Genomic DNA, 21,554 nt, shown 5'->3' on the forward strand with positions numbered 1-21,554 from the left:
TGATGTAAAACCCCAAAGCCAAGTTATCACCTCCTTAAAGGGGAGGAGGCTGCCACCTTGAAAAGGGATACTCCTCAATCATTTGCAGCACCATTCGTATCTCTCCACGAGCATGCAAGGGATTTGTATGACGTTGCAGTGGTAGAGGGTGGCTGTGCAAGGACTTGGATTTGTCCAGATTCTGTTAACCAAGGATCAAACTGTGGTAGTTCAAAGCCTACCATTCAACAGGGAGGTGTTGCATGTGTTAGGTGGATTCCCATGTTACCATTCTAAAGCTTAGCCAAGCAGCACCATTCATTCTCTTTTACTCGCCTGACCAAAAGCAAATGGAGACATTTGTCCTACACCATGGGTGAGGAGGAGTTTATAGTTGATCTTTGGCAATTTTGTAAATGAATGAGCTTTAGGTCAGTTTTCAAATGCTTTATTTATCTTCCAGATTAAAAAAACCAAAATACTTGCTGCATATCAGACCTAGATTTACACACTGCCAATGCAATATTCAGTAAGACAAGATTCAGTAATGCAATAGGCCAGCTAGTTCAGAGAGCAGCAACCAGCATGTGCTGTTACTTAAAAATTAATGCCTGATTGAAGGGTTTTCCTACATGTTGGAATGTTCCTTCCATCGTGAAGTATTCCTTAATCGTGGTCTTGCATTCATCAGTGTTTATATCCAATTTCCTCCAGGAATATGGCTCACAGATTACATGCCAGTCTTCATTTAACTAGAGGAAAACCATATAAATTAGAACAGTAGCAGCAAGCAAGTGGGCCTCTGGGAGAAAGTACATGATTTTAGCACAGCAGGTCACACAAGACAATATCCTCAGCCCTCAAAAGACAAGGGCTGAGGACTCCAGTTGGACTGCACGCAGAAACATACTTCCCACATGTTACATGTACACCTGGAAACCTCAAGTGTATATTCCCAAGAGCACATCCAGGCAGGGCAAAGACAGGACAGGCAGAGATGGTTAGTGGTGATGTATCATTTATGTGGCCAAGGTGGTAACACAAAGCTGTAGAACAACTGCTGTCAATCCACCAAGGTCTCTTTGCAGGGGTGGATGTTGCAAGTTGCAACTGAGAAAGAGTATTTGGGTCATTTTTGATAAAATAAAATAAACTGCACTTTTGGTGACAGACAAAAAGCTTAACCAGCAAATCAAGCAAGAATGTACCCATCACAAGCCCAACTAGAAGACCTCAGGTTCGAGATTTGTTGAAAGATTAGACTTCTAGCTGAATAGAATCAGAGAGTGGGTTTTGGTACCGGAGGCGAGAAGAACTGGAAGCAGGCATGGAGGTATGTATTCTTGACCAGCACTTCAATATTTTACACCAACCTCATCTCATTTTGTTCCCATCTGAGATCAGTAACCAATATTCATACAACACAAATGCCAGGTTTGTGTTTTGGAAATGATTAATAAATACAATCATTGCCCCTTGACATTCAATGCCATCCTGGGGGTTACCACTGACCAAACACTAAATAGAGGGCACTTGGTAATCATCAGCAGCTTTCTTTGCTGAGATTTGGCCTGGTACCATAGGATTTCATGAACTTTAAATCTGAGCAATTCTTTCCTGGCCCAACTCTGGACTTGTCCCAGATATGGGACAAGTGCAGGCAATTGGGATCATGAGATAATGCTTGGCACGGACTGGTTGGACTGAAGGGTCTATTTCTCTGTTTTAGATGACTGACAGGACAAACCTGAGGGTGATGATATGGTGACTAGGACTAGTCAAGCTATTGTTTGACTGGTCTGTGGAACAGCACTTTTTTTTAAAACAAAAAGGGTACAAGCCGCTGGTTTTAGTCATGGAGCCTTTGCCTTTACTGGTAGCTTGGTCAATGCCAAATGATTTACTTGACCTTCTATTTCTTTTGTCAAATTTGTAGCGGTTGTATTCAATTCCAAACCCTCACCCTCCCAACCAAGTCATTTCAGAATCAACTATATAGCTGTGTATCTAGCCAGACGTGTGAAAGACGATACATTTTCCTTCCCTAAAGGGGACAAGTAAACCAAATGAATTTTTACAATAGTCAAGTCTTTATGGTAAACACTGAATTAGCTTTTTAATTAATAAATCTGGAACAAAGTCAAATTTTCACTTTTGTCGTTGTGAATTTTGAGCCCTGTTTCCTCACAGTATTAACCTTGTCACTGGACTAGGAATCTGGAGACATCCCCATTAAACTAGTTTCTCCTCTTCTCCCCCCCCCCACCCAAATAAAAATCATAGAAATATGCACATGACTATGAAGCCATCAAGAAAAGGCACTTCAATAGCCAAGGTTAAATAAATGAATGCCACACCATGGAGGGCTGTTGACAAAAGAATCCAACTTCTGGTCAGAATTCAGCACCTTTAGGACAGGTATAAAATAACCAAAAGAAAAAAAAATGCAGAGATAGTGGGAACTGCTGATGCTGGAGAATCTGAGATAACAAGGTGTCGAGCTGGATGAACACAACAGGCCAAGCAGCAGAGGAGCAGGAAGGCTGACATTTTGGGTCTCGACCCTTCTGCAGAATTTTTTTCTGATTGGTCTGGACCTGAAACGTCAGCTTTCCTGTTCCTCTGATGCTGTCTAGCCTGCTGTGTTCATCCCACTCTATACCTTGCTGTGTGAAAAGAAAACTGCATCCCATTTATCACCTCAATCTTCAGTTTCATTTCAGATTTTAAGAAAAGTCACAAAAAACACAACACAACTGGTTATATTCTTACTTTGGGAAGGAGCTGGTGTCCCCGCACAATCCAAATTCCAGAGATTGAGCTGTCACCACCGGTGCCAAACAGGATCACACTAGCAAAGCTGTGCTCCCGTAGGCTATCCAAATGTTGGAATAGCCCTGCAATCAATTTCAGATAATAAAAAAACCAATTAGCCAGCAAGAATACGTTACTGGCCCAGTCATTTGCACACAAGAGGGTTTGGTTTGGTGACAGCTTAATGTTGACAATTTGTAGTAGATGTATATGACATCCCAATCATCTTTTTAAAAAACCCAAGAATTAGAGAGAGTTCCTGAAACCAGTGAGGTAGACAAGCTAAAAATCTATTTGTTAATTTATCCAGTGGAATTAAAGGTGTATTTTAGCAGTTGCTGCCTGAGAAAGTGCATGAAAGAATTTTACATTCTAAATTTCTCCAAACTATTAAAAACATAACAGTGTTCTATATCCAAAGCAGGCAGTAAAATGCCAATAGCTAGTTCTGGTTTCATTACTTGCCCGTGTCTTCCACAGCATCATCCCTAATCTCTTGCCATTTGTCAAGCCCCATCACCAATCTCTTGCCATTTGTCAATTAACTCCAATTCTCATGGACCTTACCTTCCGAGAAGACCTTTAGCCGACTAGCCAATAGGACTTGAATTATCCAAACTGACTGATAATAGTTGGGCTGTCTGCGTTTGGAGCCTCACACTCCTCTTATTAAGCCATGGCCTCCACTGCTCCCTAGGCTCTAGGTGCACAGTGGGGAGGAGGAAGAGAAACAAACAATTTGGAAGAGAGAGTTGGGATCTTTAGGGAAGTTGAATGGAGGATGGAACAAGGGAGAAAGAAGAAGAAGGGATGGGTATAGTATGACAGTAAGCTATTAACCTAAATATTAATTTCACTGCCAGAAAAAAGGTGTTTGGCAGGATCCCGCTTGTCTATACGATTGATGTGATTGTGAGAACAAGTCTATTAAATGTTCCTGATATTATGGACTGCAATGGTTTAAAGGCAGCTTGGGATAGATAGGTAATAAGTGCTCAAAAATCACAGCAAGTCACGCAACATCCATGGAGATTGATTAAGCTAACATTGCATGTCTAGATGACACTTCAGAATTCAAATGCTGGTCCAGCTGGCAAAAGCCACATACTGTGAAAGAATAAAATCTTATCCTAGGTTGGGATCTGAAGATTAATCTCATTCACAAAATGTCATGACAATCGACATTCAGTTATGTAGTAAGTGACAACATTACATATCCTCAGAAGACCAGAATTTGAGCACATCTCCCTTCTGCTTTCCAGTTACTTACTGACCAGTTATTAAACTGGAGCTCCTGCAATCCAGACAGAGTTCGCTGGGATACTTGTACTCCATGCACCAGAAAGACCAACCCTCTTTATCAAAGTGGTCCCACAAATAAGAAAGTGCCACAGAACTGATATCCTCATTTGAATACTTCCACTTGAACTCATCCAGAACGAAGGCACTGAAAGAGATAATGCAAGACTGTCACACCATTTAAAATATGTTAGTCAACAAAAGAACAAACAGGACAGACAATAGACAATCCACATTATCCAAAAATCAACAAGAATTGGTTGGAGTTACATTTTTGGAATCAGATTATTTAATCACAATTTTTCCTCAGTAAAGTGCAACAGGAGGATTTTAAGCAGCGAAACTATTTCATTCTGTCTCATGTTCACTACAGACAAACATTTAATCCATGAATTGAAGGGTTAATTAGTAGGAGCAGAGATGCATTGAGCTATTCACATAGTGAAGGCACTGCTGAATTATTTGTTCACTGGGAAATGTAACTCTCAATGTCCCTGCTGAGCACAAATCTAGTACTCTCAGTTTTGAATTTTTAAAGTTGCTCCCCAGCTGCAGTTGTGTGCATTAAAACAAAGTTGAGTATTTGCATTATTCTTGAAGTTCCACCCATTCTACCCCCTAAATGGTAGAATTTAAAAGATTACATCTCCTTATTGTGGAATCCCCAAAGAAAATGAAACGATCTGATCTGCCCATCTGAAACCTCTCAAATCATCCATTAAATCTCCAATGTAAGGGGTCAAAAAAAAAGACTTCAACCCTGCTCCTAAGATGTTGCTTGGCCTATGTTCATCCAGCTCCACACCTTGTTGTCTCGGATTCTCCAGCATCTGCAGTTCCTATCATCTCTGATGAGATTTCAACCTTGCTATCTATTAACTCCATACTGTGCAATCCTCAAGGTCAATACATCAATCTGGGATACCTTAACCAGAAATGCTGTGTGCGCACATGTGCGGGAGACAGGGGAGGGGATGGTTGACTTAAACTTTATACAGCTGACATTACTTCCACCCATTTGAGATAAAGACCGAAAATCCATTAACTTTTGGAAACTTGTCTAGTGGAGTAATTTTTGGGAAGGTGACAGAGTACCGGTAATATCACTGCATAATCCAGAGCTCCAGGCTAATGACTTGAATTTTACTATGGCTAAAATTCAGGTTCAGGCCCCCCACCTGTTTGGAGATGTCAGAGCATGTCCAATTGGGTTGCTTAAAGTGATCAAACATTGAAGCAGTGTCTTTTCAAAAAAAAGACCAATAAATGTAACCTACAATATGAAACAGATTCCTCCATGCAACCCACCATTACCTTCTTGGCAAGTGTACAAAGGGATCTTTGATTTTTAACTGGTCAGTCAATTTAGCGTAGTCCTGTTCATCACCATGTGCTCGATAAAGCTCCTCCGGTCCCTCTGTAGCCAGCTCACCTCTGAGATGCATCCACTTTACCAGTGTCAGCAGTTCCATTGTCTTTAGGTGCATTGGCCAAACTTGTTCTAACTGACCCACACTCCAGAGAAGGATCAACTGTGTTGCATCTCTCTTTTGAAGTTTCTAGGAGGCAAACAGCATCAGTTGTAGGGGTATATGCCATATAAGCATCTACTGCCCCAGTAGCTGCTTCTTTACATGTTACATCCTTTTCAGAAGGATCTGGTGTACTCAATGAGGGCCGCAGTAACTTCTTCCAATGAATCTGTCACACAAACCTCACTCATGCTCTCCTCTCCAGCCAGCCTATTCTTGGCTACATTCATTAATCTGGTTTCTTGCTTAGATGAAGCATCTGGCTCAGAATCATACTTTACCTTTGAGTCAACAAGAATGGCCTTTCCAGGAGCAGCCATCCTGATAACAGTCTCTTCAGCTTTTTGATGTTTAGGAGCATTAAGCTGGCCAACTGGTTTCTGCTCTTCAGAATCTTCTGTTATGCAGATTTTAGTAACAGATTCTTTTGACTTGTGTACAAAGCTCACTTCAACATTCTCTCTGGAAGAGGATAACTCTGGTAAAGTGACTCCTGTTGCAGCTCTTTGTGCAGAACAGTCTACAGTTGATACAGGCTGGTTAAAGGGTACAACTGATTTTGTCTCCTCATGAATATCTCCCTCTTGAATTTGAACTGTGACCTCTTCAGTTACTTCCTGCTCTTTCAAATTACTGGTTATGTGGATGGTCTCTTTAGAAAAATCTATCAGAGCAGATGGATTCTTCTCTTTAGTACCCATAGCCTCACCTTCATTTTCTGTGGAAACATCTCCTTCAGGGGAATTATGGACCTTACTTCTTTGGTTCTACTCTTCACTGAGGCACATACTACAGAAAGTTGTTCTTCTGATCCATCTAGCAAACTTTCAGCACGAGTTGGTCTCTGCTCCGGGGGAGAAGCTACACCAACTGTTGCAGCCTCAGCCAGAGGGGTGGCAGGAGCAAATACCATTGCAGCTATTTCTTTATAGAGTCCTGTATCAACCGGGCCAACTTCATTTGTGGGAGTTGCACTTAGACAGGTCTCAATTTTGGTGACTTCTTGGGTTTCTGGTGGCTTTGGTGCTATTTGGAGACAGAAAAAATAAAAAAGGAATCATTACGTGCAAAAAGTCTCACCCTTGTCCACCAATTAGGCAACACTTCCATCTTTCCACAGTTCTACTGAATCAAAAGATAACAGCTACACAAACAGTAAATTTTAGCAGACTATAAAAATCTAGGCAAACTAACTGACTTCAAAAAACCAAAACAATTGTGGCTGCTGAAAATCAAAAACAAAAATAAATTGCTGGAAAAATCTCTGTAGATCAGTCAACATGCAGAGAGAGAGTAAAGTTAACATTTTTGGGACTATAACTAGTCATCATTTGGCATGAAGGTTAAGGTTGGGGGAGCCGGTGGAGGGTAGGGGGGGGTGGTGGTGGTGGGGGCAGAAGGAAAGAATCTCTGAACAGTATAGTAGCTGACTAAAAAAGTTCCTAAAGTCAAAAGATGCACAGTACAGAAACAGACTCTTTGCTCCAACAAGTCTATGCTGACCAGGTACATTACATTAAGCTAGTTCCTTTTGGGGCAAGGGTGGTAGTGATAGTGTAGGAATAAACCATGAGTTGCACATGGAGGATGATACTAATTACCAAAAGAACATAGTTCAGTGACAGAACAGCAGCTAAGAGGCAGACAGAATTTTAAAAAAGTTTGTGGGGACACATTTTTGAAGTGATCAGGTGAGGTCAAAACACAAACTTAAACAGCACAGTTCTTAAGACTGCCCCAAAAGATGCATGTGCATTACACCCTACTTTTTAAAGGAGGGGAGGGAAGAGTATGTGGAATGTTTGACTTTAGAGAAACAAGTTTGAAAACAAAAGAAGGCAAGCTATACCAAAGCTTTATAAAGAACAAACAGGCAGAAAGCTAGCCACCAGGATACATGAACCTCAACTAGCCACAAAACAACATGACCCACTATCACTAGTATCCTTAAATACAGATGAGGAAGGACACCACTTTGATTGGGACAACACATCCATCCTAGGACAAGCCAAACAGAGACACGCACGAGAATTCCTAGAAGCGTGGCTTTCCAACTGGAACTCCAACAAACACATTGATTTGGAGCCCATCTACTACCCTCTGAGAAAAAGAACAGGAAATGACATCACCAACCCAAGGAAACCTAAACAGATAAACAGAAAGCGGGACATAACAGCAGTGCTTCACCGGAGGCTCACTGATGATGTTACCTAGAATGGTGACAAAACGTCTGAAAACTAACCTTCCAGCTCAACGAGCAAACTCACATCCAGAAACTCAACCTGAGCTACAAATCTTCTCAAAATTCGCCATCTTTATAAAGCTCCAATTAATTGAGAGTGCCACGTCAATTCCAGTCAAACTTTAGAAAGCATGAGAAGGTCAAGAGAGTGCAGAGGAGACTGGTCAGGATAACTCATGGCAACAGAAAGGGAATCATAGCTACAATGTTAAGTTGGAGAAGGTGGAGTTATTCTCCTTGTGCAAAGGAAATTCTCCTTGTGAAAGGGAATTGTGCAAGGGTGTCCCGGGTTGTGATAGACTTGGGGAAAAAAGGTAGACAAGGAGAAGCAGAGTACAAAGAATAGACACACAGACTTAATAGATTTTGGGCAAGACCTGTGGTAAAGTTGAGAGAAATATCTACACAGCAAGTAGTAATGACCTGGAACTCGCAGCCTAAAAAAAAGGGTGGTGAAAATAGATACCAATTATTTAATAAAGGAATTGGGAAAAGACACTGGAATGAAATAATCTTGTAAAGCTATTAGGATAGATCAGAGGAATGGGACCAACAGTACTGCTCCATGGAGAACTAGCATCTGTGTGAAAATGAATCACTTAGGTGCCATAAATATTTCTAAAAAAATAAATTGCTGCTCCTTAAAGATCTGTCTGTTTGTGGCAAATTTAAAGTGGAGGAGTGGACAGCAAATGGGGTCAGAATTCCTTGTTCTGTGGCACCCAGTAAAACTAAAAATCAACAAAGCATCAAAGCAGATTTGGATATGCAGACCCCTCTAAAATGGTACTTAAGTCTAAAAGAGGAAAGGGATTAGACTGTATGGCACTTACAAGCAAATTTGAAAGGTGTACTCAAACCAAAAGTCCTCACCTATTCACACCGAGATAGTAGGAACTGCTGATGCTGGAGAATCTGAGATAACACGGTGTGAAGCTGGATGAACACAGCAGGCCAAGCAGCAGCAAAGCTGACGTTGCGGGGCGGGACCCTTGTTCAGAAAAACTTCCACAGCAGGATCCCGACCCAAAATATCAAGTTTCCTGCTCCCCTGATGCTGCTTGGCCCGCTGTGTTCACCTATTCACACCCACTGCTCCTCACTACTTAAGACCCGCATCCAAACATCAAACCACTTCTTGGAACACCTACCACATTTTCTGGACCCACAGGCAATGGACAACATCATCAAAAAGGAAACAAAAAAAATTCACACAAGTGTTGTCCTGTCCATTTACAAGTTAACAGACTTTGCGGAAAATCTTAGTTTCAATGTACTGATTAGGATTTTCTTTTGGAATCTAGAAGAAAAAAAGGCACCTAGGAGAGGATGCCATGGAGATATGGAAAAACGTTTGGGAGGGGGAAAAAAAAAGGAAAGAGAGAGAGAGTGTACATCCTTTTAGGAATACCACTAACCAACCAAACGATGAATTGGGTCTCAACTCTTGGGAGGCATGTCAGATATGCCCAAAATAAAACTGAACACACCATAAAAGCAGAAATATTCAAGGGCATAAATGGTGTGCAGGGGAGTGCAAAAAGACCAAAATGAAGGGTCATGGGGTGGTGTGTCCGTACGCGTGAGCGTGGAATAAATGATTAAAGAAATTTGTGGCTTTGAATGCATCTCACTGAAACACAGTGCTTAAAAAAAAAGAACTAAATGGTAATCAACAAATATAGGAAAAATGAGTAGAGTACGGGGAAGATTGAGGGGGCTTCTCAAATTCATAACACATAGGATAAATGATGAGGTTGAGGCAGTCAGCCTATTAAAATTAGCTCTATGTATAAGAGTACCCACCAGGTCAGCACACCAAACTCAATTGTTTTAATGGTTTACCGGTTATATTCAAGCCAAGTTTTAGCTTTCAAATCTGTGCCATATAATCTGATCTCTAACCTCTTAGAGATGAAAATTTACTGCTTAGAATGGATTAGTTCAATTAGAAGCAGACTGCATTCAAAAGCTAATGGTGTTACATTTCCCTTTTAAGTGGTTTGTCCAAAGTCAGCAGTCATTCTAAGCAAATGATTGGCTTTGGAGGGTATTGTCTGTCCCACTAAAACAGGGCTTCAGCTCTCCTGCTTATTACAACCAGCACCTTGCTGGATGCAGATGTTGCTTCCTCACCTGTATACTGAACAGCTGGCTCACAGAACACCACCTCTCCTAATACTTTTCAGAATGGAGGCTGACTAACACAGGCAGCAAACCAAGGGCTTACTTCACTGTATTTCTCCTGCAGGGAAGGGTCCAAAACCTAGAGGGAAAAAAAACGCTGTTACTCTCCAAACTTGGCAAAGACATTAGCTAAGCTGCAAATATTCAAGTTTGTTCCTAAATTTGTACTGTTAACCATAGAATTTAGAAATTGCCTACGTCAGGTTTAACAACCCATCACTAAGCAGTTCTGCCTCGAATAGAAAAGGTGGACATCTGTCACATTTGAGAAATATTTTAAAGCTATATTTTGAATCAAAGTTTAAAAAAAATCAAGCAAATCATCACCTAATTTTACAAGACTCACTACTCTCAGCAAAGCTAAGTTATGATTCCACATGTCAGTCACCTCAGTTTTGATATACTGATGCTAGATTAAGATTTTCTAAAATACCAGGGGAGGAAGTTATGCAGATGCCATGGAGATATAAAGAGGGAGGAAAAAAAGTATACATTTCAATGTGAATTATTATTGGCCAACTGTGCATTAAATCTTATCTCTTGGGAGACAAGTCCAATATGGCCAGGTTAAAACTAAAACATGCTAGAGAAATAAGAAGAGAAATATTCAAGGATGTTAAGCACATGAAGTGAAGTGCAAAAAGACCAAATGAGGATCATGGGAAAAAAAGTAGGAACGACTCAAGAAATGCACTTTCTAAATGCATCCCACTGAGACAAACTACTAAAAGAAAAAGAACAGAATAGTAGTCAATTCTGTAGCTTAAAATTGTACACAGAAACATTGATAGGCTTTTTGACCACTGGTCATCAATAGGAACTTCAACTTGGCATCCAAACATATGCGCTTCCCAAAGATCACCGAATTGCAAGACAGCAGGAATCTTGACCAAAATCTAACATAAACAACCAAGCTGATCAGGATTAACCTCAAAAAAACTTCTGCATTCAGTCTGGAGTTGCAATAATAGCACCTTCTGCCTGAGCCAGAAGCTCAGATTTCCACCCCAGGTGGTCACAGGTGGTGCTTGGAGACCTTGCTGTTTGTGATACATACAAAAGCAACTTAGAGACTTATACATAGGGGAGTTGATCAGCAAATTCATGGATATGAAAATTGCTGGGGGTGGTGAAAATAGACAGGCTGATCAGTGGCAAAACACAATTTAACTTGGTTAAGTGTGAGATGATGCACTTGGGCAGGACAAAAATAAGAAAAGACAAGGGAACACCGATCCACACAGAACACAGGTTTCTCGTCACACAACACATCCTCAATTGGCCAACAATCCCTGCTTCCTGTCATTTAGCCAATTCTGGATCCATTTTGCCAGATTTCCTTGGACCCCAAGGGGTCTTACCTTTGCTAACAGTGTCCTGTGCAGGTCCATTTTTAAAGGCCTCACTGAAGTCCAAATAGATTTGTGTCAAATGCATTGCCTTCACTTACATATCTGGACACACTTTGATTTGAATTCTCAGAGATGACTTCCCCTTAAAACCACACTGACAGTTCGATTAATGCTGGCCTCTCCAAGTGCAGATGAATTCTGTTTCTAAGAATTGCTTCCAACAGTTTTCTCACCATTGAAGTCAGACTGAATGGCCCAAAAAAGGTTCCCGGTTTATTCTTTACTCCCTTTTTAAATACTGGTAATGCATTATCTGTCCTCTAGCCCTCTGGCATGCCTCCTGTAGCCAGGGAAGAATTGAAAATGCTAGCTCCCCTTCCATTTTCTCTTCTTCTGGAATATATTCCATCTAGCCCTGGAGACATATTTCCTTCCAAATCACAGTAATTAGAATGGACAGAGAAGGCTAAGTATAAATCACAATCTTCCCTGATTTCTAAACTCATTGTTCCTCCTGAGTGAGCTCTGACAATATTTATTTTAGAATCTTGCCCACATCCTCTGGCTCATTTCCACTGTAGTTCTAAAATGGTCTGCTCTGTAATTCTTCCCATTTTGTCTAGCAATAAATTCAAACATTACATAACAAGCCTTATTACAGTACTGATCCACAGCCAGGGCCAAAGCCAAGAACTCACTGCAAGCAGTTTCCCAGCACATTACACTTCTTCACTTATACCACTTTGTTTTCTGTTCAGTTGTCAAAGTACACACCACTTCTCCACAACAAGACTACACAGATTTCACAAACCTGTAGGAAACAATTCTGACAAAATCAGGTAAATTGAATAGATCAATATTCAATACTCCAGGGCCAGCTTGAAAAGAAAAGCTTACAATGGAGCTCAACATTAAGAAATATTCAACTTGTCAGACCAGTGGGGGAAAATAGTAGTTTCATTAAGTTATACAGTGGAGTGTTTCGGTCAAGAACTAGCTCACGAAACACGTGAATGCACATTTAACTACTTAACATTGGAACAGTCTAGGAGTTTTCTTTCTAAGTTAAATGAAGAAAATTATTGTGCCATCTTCTGCAGAGATATTTGATGGCCCACGCTTTAAGAATCAACTGTGGATCTGAAAGTGAAAAGAGTCTGGATTAAAAAAGGTGAAGTACAAAGTTGACTTTGGCACCTCAAAATGATTCTGTTTACCGAGTTCAATGCAACAGGGATTTAAGCATAACCTTTGGTACTGCAGTACTGAAACCAAATACAGAAGACACCATTTGTACCTATGAGTTTCTGTACATGTTAAACACTAAAGGGGCTATGCACTTGAGCTGGTGGGAGATTTACATCTGCATTCCAAGAACGTGACCAAGGAAATCATCAACATGTCTAAACAGAAGAGATAATACATCTGGGGGCAGCATTCCTAGATGTTCCAGTGCACTGTCACAGGATTTCAAAACCAAGCTCAGCATGGGAGGTATGAAAGACACTTGTGCGTGGCACAACTTGTGGTATGGGCAAGACTTGATGGCTAATTTCAAAGGAGGAATTGGAATGTCTCAAAAGCAGCAATGGGAGCAATCAGGCATTCCCAAGTATTCCAAGAACAGGCTGTTCTGGATGTTTAATCAGGGTAGAAAATGTAAGACCAACTAGTTGTTGATAGTCACCTGCAAGTGTAATAAATACAGTCCATGGCTCAACAGCAGAGGCAGAGTGGGGAGTCCACAATACTACATCAGGGAGTCCTGCATAACTAGCACAAGGGGAGGACTGGAAAGTGGTTGACTGAAGGAGAGTTACTAAATGAGAACATTCAAGGACAGGACAGTACAGCACTGCCAAAGTTTTTGCCCAACTTCAGCAAAAGCAGACAACACCAGGATTCAGTATTCAAGTTAAAGTAGTTGTGAAAATGTCAGCCATAATTTGAAATGAAAGGAGGAGTTAGACAGCAAACACTGATATGGCATCTCCAAAGAATCCGAATGATTTCACAACATTCTTGCTTGGCTCCAGACCTATAGTACAGCTTAAAAAAGCCACCCCAACCATCCACTTTTACCACTATAGGAGCTGGAATATTTTGATAATTAAATAAAAAGTAGTCAGGTCTGCAGCCCAGCAATCATCTTGGACTTAAGAAAAACTAGCAGAAGCACTTTTAAAACCTGCCATTGCCATAAGTTTGTTTCCATCACAATTGGTGAATAACTGAGTCATCTCAATACAGCAAGAGATCATTGTCCAGTCAGCACTTTTAAAAATTCATTTAAGGAGTCATGAATGGTGCTGAATGTTGGTGAACATCCACACTTCTGACTTTATGCCAGAGGGAAGGTTATTGATGAAGCAGTTGATGACAGGGCCTAGGACACAGCCTTGAGGAACTCCCAAAGGGATGCCCTGGAGCAAAACAATGGCCGACCTCCGGCACAACCATCCTTTGTATATAAAATGTGAGGCTGGATGAACACAGCAGGCCAAGCAGCATCTCAGGAGCACAAAAGCTGACGTTTCGGGCCTAGACCCTTCATCAGAGAGGGGGATGGGGGGAGGGAACTGGAATAAATAGGGAGAGAGGGGGAGGCGGACCGAAGATGGAGAGTAAAGAAGATAGGTGGAGAGGGTGTAGGTGGGGAGGTAGGGAGGGGATAGGTCAGTCCAGGGAAGACGGACAGGTCAAGGAGGTGGGATGAGGTTAGTAGGTAGCTGGGGGTGCGGCTTGGGGTGGGAGGAAGGGATGGGTGAGAGGAAGAACCGGTTAGGGAGGCAGAGACAGGTTGGACTGGTTTTGGGATGCAGTGGGTGGGGGGGAAGAGCTGGGCTGGTTGTGTGGTGCAGTGGGGGGAGGGGATGAACTGGGCTGGTTTAGGGATGCAGTGGGGGAAGGGGAGATTTTGAAACTGGTGAAGTCCACATTGATACCATATGGCTGCAGGGTTCCCAGGCGGAATATGAGTTGCTGTTCCTGCAACCTTCGGGTGGCATCATTGTGGCAGTGCAGGAGGCCCATGATGGACATGTCATCAAGAGAATGGGAGGGGGAATGGAAATGGTTTGCGACTGGGAGGTGCAGTTGTTTGTTGCGAACTGAGCGGAGGTGTTCTGCAAAGCGGTCCCCAAGCCTCCGCTTGGTTTCCCCAATGTAGAGAAAGCCGCACCGGGTACAGTGGATGCAGTATACCACATTGGCAGATGTGCAGGTGAACCTCTGCTTGATGTGGAATGTAATTTCCCCCCCACCCACTGCATCCCAAAACCAGTCCAACCTGTCTCTGCCTCCCTAACCGGTTCTTCCTCTCACCCATCCCTTCCTCCCACCCCAAGCCGCACCCCCAGCTACCTACTAACCTCATCCCACCTCCTTGACCTGTCCGTCTTCCCTGGACTGACCTATCCCCTCCCTACCTCCCCACCTACACCCTCTCCACCTATCTTCTTTACTCTCCATCTTCGGTCCGCCTCCCCCTCTCTCTCTATTTATTCCAGTTCCCTCCCCCCATCCCCCTCTCTGATGAAGGGTCTAGGCCCGAAACGTCAGCTTTTGTGCTCCTGAGATGCTGCTTGGCCTGCTGTGTTCATCCAGCCTCACATTTTATTATCTTGGAATCTCCAGCATCTGCAGTTCCCATTATCTCTCATCCTTTGTATATGCCTGGAATAGCTCCATCTAGTGGTGATTTTGCCTCCAATACCCACCAATTCCAGTTTTGCTAGTTTGGCTCTTTGATGTCAAGGGCTCTCACAGTCCCAGTCCCTCACCTCTGGAATTCAGCTTTTTCTCTCCATATCTAAAACCAAAGCTGTGATGAGGTCAGGAGCAGAGTGGCCCTGGTGGAACCCAAACTGGGCAACATCAAGCAGGTTATTGCTGAGCAAATTCTGGAGCACAAGTCTTCAGTACAATTGCTGGAACGTTGTCGAGCCCAAAGCCATTGGGGTATCCAAAGCCTTCAACCATTTTAAGTCAGTGAATCTAAGTGGCTGAAGACTGCTATCTGTAATGCTGGAGACCACTGGAGGAGGTCAAGATGGATCGTCCACTTGGCGCTTCTGGCTGAAAACTGTTTCGGCCTCATTTTTGGCACTGATATGCTGGGCTCTTCCATCATGGAGGACATGGATACTTGTGAAGCTTCCTCCTCCAGCAAGTTGTTTAATTATCCACCACCATTCACGTCATCAATGTGGCAGGACTGCAGAGCTTAGATCTGATCCGTTGGTTGTGGGATCATTTAGCTCTGTCTATCACTTGCTGCTTATGCTGTTGGCACGCAAGGCGGCCTGTTTGGCAGCTTCATCAGATTGACCCCCCCCCCCCCCCAACAAAAAGGGTATTGCTGCACTCTTCATTGAAGAGGGTCGGTCTGCTGGCTTAATGGTAATGGTTGAGTGGGGAGGGAACATGCCAAGCCACAAGGTTGCGAGTCTGCTGAGGTTCAATTCCACTGCTGTCATTGGCCCACATTGCCTCATGGATGCCCACTTTCACTGCACACTGCAAACAGATCTGGCACTATCATTGTGCTAAAATGAGACAAAGTGGTGTTGTTAGCCTATACACTAGTAGAGAGGTTTAAACAAAAGTTTAGAGAAACCCTGTTCTCAGTTCAGTTAGCTCAAAATATCCTGAATAACCAGAGAAGAGAATTTAAGTATAACTGAATTAACAAATGCATATTTCCTCACTAACATTGTGAAATACATGAAAAGGTGTCCTTGTTGAAGGTCTCCTGCATACTTCAAAGGATTCAACTAGAAAACAGTTGGCAGGAGGGAATCTAAGGTCATGCTACTAAATAGCAAATTATTCCTTCCTTGTTTATAGAGCCCCAGCATCGCACACACCAATGTGATATCAGCTAGAGTGATGTGCTCACCAACCAGGTATGTCCTGACATGGAGATGATCATTCAGCAAGAGCAATACCTTCCTTATGTCAGCTTTAGCACGCTCGACTACCTGTAGAATAAGATTACATGTCAGTATATTACTCAGACTTATGTCCAGGATACAATCTGTTTCTGAATTGCAGAGAAGGTAATGGAAGACTCCAAGAGTCCAAAGACAGGCTGATAAAATGTGTAGTCAGACTTAATGTAATTTCTTGCAGGGGAGTGTGACAAAATTAAAAATTTTAATAGGAAGAATTACAGGAGGTTTGAAAATAAGGATGTAATTCTAAAGTGAGTGCAAGACCAGAAACTAGGGTAGCGGTTATTTGCTCACGATTTATTGAGGGCAGCATGGCAGATTGAGGAAAAAAAAACAGAAGTCAAATAGGATACAAAAATTATACAGAGGCAAAGCGTAAAAGCAAGGAAGGCATGAACATTTAAGTCTCTGGTGTGACCTTAGAGTATGGTGTCCAATCCTGGGCATCACACAATGAAAAAAAACAAATCATTCTCATAACATTTTAGAACAACCCTGCTGAGGCCAGGCCAACAAATGCAGCACAGCAAGAAGTACTCCCATATTTATAACTGATGGCTATAGGCTTAAGTCCCATATGGCTGAATAGGGAATGCTGGCAGATTTCACCTCCCCAAAAAAACAAAGGTGATAAACTAAATGGCACACTCAGTGTGGCACTGTTGAAGGGGCCATCTTTCAAAACAGAGACTTTAAACAAAAGTACAGAATCAGCCTGCTCAAGACAATGCAAAGGACTGCAGACACTATTTTCAAATAACAGTTGGAAGGAGCTATCCTTTCTGGCCTGGCCAATATTATCCCTCAAATTACTGTTTTAGATCATTTGGTCAGACGTTAAAATTAGGAGCACATTTGGGCCATTTAAACCATCAAATCTGCTTTGTGAATTGATCATGGCTGAGTTGCTTCTCAACCCCATTCTCCTGCCTTCTCCCCATAAACTTTCATCTCCTTCAAGAATGCATCCATCTATCTTAAGTACACTCTGACTTTGCTGCATTTGGCTGGAAGCTATGAATTCCACAGATTAAGCAGTCTCTGGCTGGAGAAATTCCTCCTTATCTCGGTGTTAAAAAGGGTCAACCCTTCACGCGGAGAGATGAAGGCCCAAGCCTGCAAGTGGAAACACCTTCTCTACATCTGCTGTACCCAGGCTCCTCAGTATTCTGCAAATTTCATATCAGATCATCCCACATCCTTCTAAACACCAAATACAGGCCAAGAGTCCTCAACCAGCCCTCATGACAAGGCCTTCATTCCTTGGATTATTCTTGTAAACCTCCTTTGGACTCCCTTCAATACCAGCACATTCTTCTTTAAATGCAAGGCACAAACCACTCGCAATATTCCAAACGCAGTCTGACCAAAGTCAGATACAGCCTCTGCCCAAGTCCTTTTGCAGCCTCCTCACTTCCTCAACATCACCTGTCCCTCCACCTCATCTGCAAACCTACCAACAATGCCCTCACATTCTTCATCCATGATGTATGATGTGAACTGTTATAGTACCAGCACTGACCCCTGTGGAACTCTATTAGTGACTGACTGCCATTCTGAGAAGGACACTTTATCCCCACTCTCTGCCTTCTTCCAACATGATCCAGGCCAGGTTACTTGAACAGGCAAGGGTTTGGACAGTTGTGATGTTGGGGTGGTGGAGAAGGACGACGATGGACGCCGCCGCCACTGGCAGGAAAAGAAACTGAAAAAATATAACTTGCAGAGTACCAGTAGCTGGGTGACTCTGTATACAGAAGTCAGCATGTAGGTACAACAGGTAAAAGGTTGAAGGCAAACAGAACACTAGCCTTAACTGCAAAGAGATTAGAGTACTAAAGTAGGTATCCCATGCCACAGCAGTACAGGGCCTGGGGTGAACCCCATCCAGAGTACTATTTGGCCTCATTCAAGAAGGATAAACCTGCATTGAAACTGTGCAGTGAAGTTTCACTTGATGACTCCTGTGAAGAAGAGCTTGAAGTTTAAAGGTATTGAGAGGTGATCTTATTGAAAGATCAAGTTCAGAGGATGCTTGGTGGAGTAGGTGCTAAGAAGAAAAAAAACCTAGAATGGTTCAAAGTAAGATGGTACAGAATTTCTTTCAAGGGTCTTTACTCAATGAAATTCTCTTCCCCCAGGGAGCAGTGCACATTGGGTCATTAAATACATTCAAAGGTGGAGTTAAACAGATTTGCGATCTGCAAACAAGTGAAGACTTAGGGGACAAGTAGCAAAAAAAATGGAGTGAAGACCAAAATAAGGTCAGCCATGATCTCTCAGAATGAAAAGCCAGGACGGATGGGCTGAATGGCCCACCCCACCCCAGTCTTAAAGATATAAACCAACATTAGTGATTACAAAATGTACTTCATTATTTGAAAAACCATTTAACAGTCATGAACATCACTATTTATATACCATTCTGCTTTCTTAAAAGAAAGTAATAAAAAAAAACTTGCAGTGATTGAAGGGAAGGAGGCAGTTTCATGACAAGTTCGACTTGAAAGAATTACATTTCCTGTTGCAGTGCAACAGGAGTCATTTAAACAACTGTTTGAAGCTCACTGAAGGTCAGAGCTGTCCCTTGAACATTAAATTAATGGGCAGCTTCATATTCCCACAGTCAGCAGGAAGGGTGGGCTGCCACTTAGGAGTCAGCATTTCAAAGGCAGTTTTTAGTCAGAGTAAATCCCAGAAGCATTCAGCACCCAACAGTTTATTTTGTTTTTTTTTGGTGGGTTGGGGGCAGGGGTTGGCGTGGTGTGGTGAAAGAAAGAGGAAAGGGGTTCAGAAAAAAGAAAGGAAGATGGCAACAAGCTACGACAGAGTGAGTGCGAGAGAGATATTCTAGAAACTGAGCCAAATCAAATTAGTACAAGGGGTGGAAGGTACCTAAAATCAGCACAAACACAGCCCCAAGTAAATCCAAAATAAGAGAAACATGGAGTACAGCAGGCCAACTCAATATAGATGGATGATGTAGATATATCAGGTATACCAAGTTACATCAGTAGGTTAAAACTAAGATCCCTGAAAACTTAGCATCTCCTTTAGTCAGCAAAGGACTGATGGCTAAGGATTGGACTTGGTTGGAGGTCAGTGCATTTCATGTTACTTTCCCTGCCAAATGCCAACTACAAACAACGGAGCAAAGCACCAAAAGCCTTCTGGAGTCCCAACAGTGCCAGCTGCCTAGGACAGACAAACGGGCATATGCATGTACACAGATAAGAGGATAAAAGTAGAGTCCAGATTCCACTAAGCTACTGTGGGGTATACCAATGGAAGCAGATATTTTGCTTTTGTGATTTTGTCAGGGAACAAGCTACACTCTGCGGGTCACCGTTTATTGCTCATCTCCACTTTACTCTCTCTTATGGGTGAGAGCTGCCTTCTTGAATTATTGTGTTCTTAATGCAGACCCACAATGCAATTAGGGAGGAGGGCCAGGATTCTGACCAAGAGACACTGAAGGAAGGGTAATATTTCCAAGTCATGGTGGTGAATGGCTCAGGAGGGGAACTTGCACATGATGCAGATCCAAGTATTTGCTGCCCTTGTCCTTCTAGATGAAAGCTGTCATGGGTTTGGAAGATGCCATCTAAGCAGCCTTGCAAGAGTCTTGCAGGGAATCTTGTAGATGGCGTCTACTATTGCTACAGTGCATTGTAGGTGAAGAGGGACAGTGTTGAACTTGAGTGTTTATGGAGCTGCATTCACCCAGGCAAGTGGAAGTATTCTATCACTCTGACTGGTGACTTAGATGATGGGTAGGCTTTAGGGAATCAGAAGAAGAAAAAAAAGTTTCTTGCTACAGAATTCCTAATCTCTGACCTTTGGATTGGGGTCAATATCCTGCATTTAACGGGCAGCATTGGAAGGCACAAAAATAGGCTATGATAGTTTACTAAATTGCAAGCAGATGAATCTGTTCAAAATCAGTACAGATATTTAAAGCATTTCCCCAATTAGGAAATTTACCTGCTTGTTGGATTTCCTGGTACTTGAAGTTGGGAAAAGCCAGGTTGCAGTTGGAGGGATAAGTTCACTTTCAGCAAAGTTAATCCATTGCTGGATGAGGGCAGCTTCTTGAATAGAGGTGCCTCGCAGCATACCACTGCTAACTGGAAGGAGAAAAAAAATAAGATCAGGTACTGCAACAATTAGTTTTCCGAAACAATTTAGGATCACATGCAGACCACTACTTTGAAAACTGTTTATACAAACTAAAGTTAACTTGCATTTATCTGAAGCCCGAGAGTAATAAACTACTCAAAAGTATCTGGAGATAACTGGACAAGAGGATTTGAAAAAAAACTCCACACCATTCAGGAGAGCACTGCAAAGGCACAGACAAAAGTATTTTTCAGGGTGGGATAGGCAAGGAAGAAAAGAGCTAGCATGAGAGAGCACAAGTTATGAAACCCTCAAAATGGAATTCACCTCTGCCAAGTAAAGTCGTTTCTCCTCATCTCACTCCTTGCTGAGAATCTTGAAATTGTGACCTTGTTACAAACATACCAACTAGTGGAAGCAGAATATCCTTCTACACCTTGTCAAAATTATTCATATGTTCATAATTTTGAACATAGAACAATACAGCGCAGAACAGGCCCTTCAGCCCTCAAAGTTGCGCCAACCTGTGAACTAATCTAAGCCCCTCCCCCTACACTATCCCATCATTATCCACATCTCAAAAGATCCTTTTGTAAAGGAGATGCTAAGTTTTCAGAGATCTTAGTTTTAACCTACTGATGTAACTTGATATACCTGAAATATCTACATCATCCATCTATATTGAGTTGGCCTGCTGTACTCCATGTTTCTCTTATTTTGGATTTACTTGGGGCTGTGTTTGTACTGATTTTAGGTACCTTCCACCCCTTGTACTAATTTGATTCTTTTCTGCTCCCAGGGCAGCAAGCCTAATTTCACTCATCTTTCATTGTGTCTACAAGTTCCTTATTCCTGTTATCATTCTAGTAATTCTCCTTTGCATTCACTCCAGAGCTTGGACATCCTTCCTTAGGATGCCCAGAACTGAATACAATACTCCACAAAAGGGTCCAACCATACCTGTAGATGTGTAGCCTCACTTCCTTGCTTTTACTTCTTGGTCTGTATTTGGAGTTTAGAAGGATGTGGGATGATCTGATATGGAATTTACAGAATACTGAGGAGCCTGGGTAGA

The 21,554-nt window shown here is 42.2% G+C and overlaps 1 protein-coding gene across 1 annotated transcript in view; it reads right to left on the minus strand.

Moving 5' to 3' along the window:
- Positions 1-504: 504 nt before the first annotated feature.
- LOC125447800 (elongation factor 1-gamma-like) overlaps positions 505-21,554 on the minus strand; it is a 37,620-nt gene continuing 16,570 nt past the window's right edge. Inside the window, exons 4-10 of the mRNA XM_048522528.1 lie at positions 20,345-20,487; positions 16,306-16,387; positions 10,003-10,132; positions 5,407-6,650; positions 4,068-4,240; positions 2,752-2,876; positions 505-731 (exon numbers count right to left, since the gene is read on the minus strand). Coding sequence (XP_048378485.1) covers positions 573-731; positions 2,752-2,876; positions 4,068-4,240; positions 5,407-5,579 — 630 coding nt within the window. The 5' untranslated portion in view covers positions 5,580-6,650; positions 10,003-10,132; positions 16,306-16,387; positions 20,345-20,487 and the 3' untranslated portion in view covers positions 505-572. The remainder of the gene's footprint in view (positions 732-2,751; positions 2,877-4,067; positions 4,241-5,406; positions 6,651-10,002; positions 10,133-16,305; positions 16,388-20,344; positions 20,488-21,554) is intronic.

Source organism: Stegostoma tigrinum, chromosome 39, assembly GCF_030684315.1.
Source record: "Stegostoma tigrinum isolate sSteTig4 chromosome 39, sSteTig4.hap1, whole genome shotgun sequence".
Taxonomy (NCBI): Eukaryota; Metazoa; Chordata; class Chondrichthyes; order Orectolobiformes; family Stegostomatidae; genus Stegostoma; species Stegostoma tigrinum.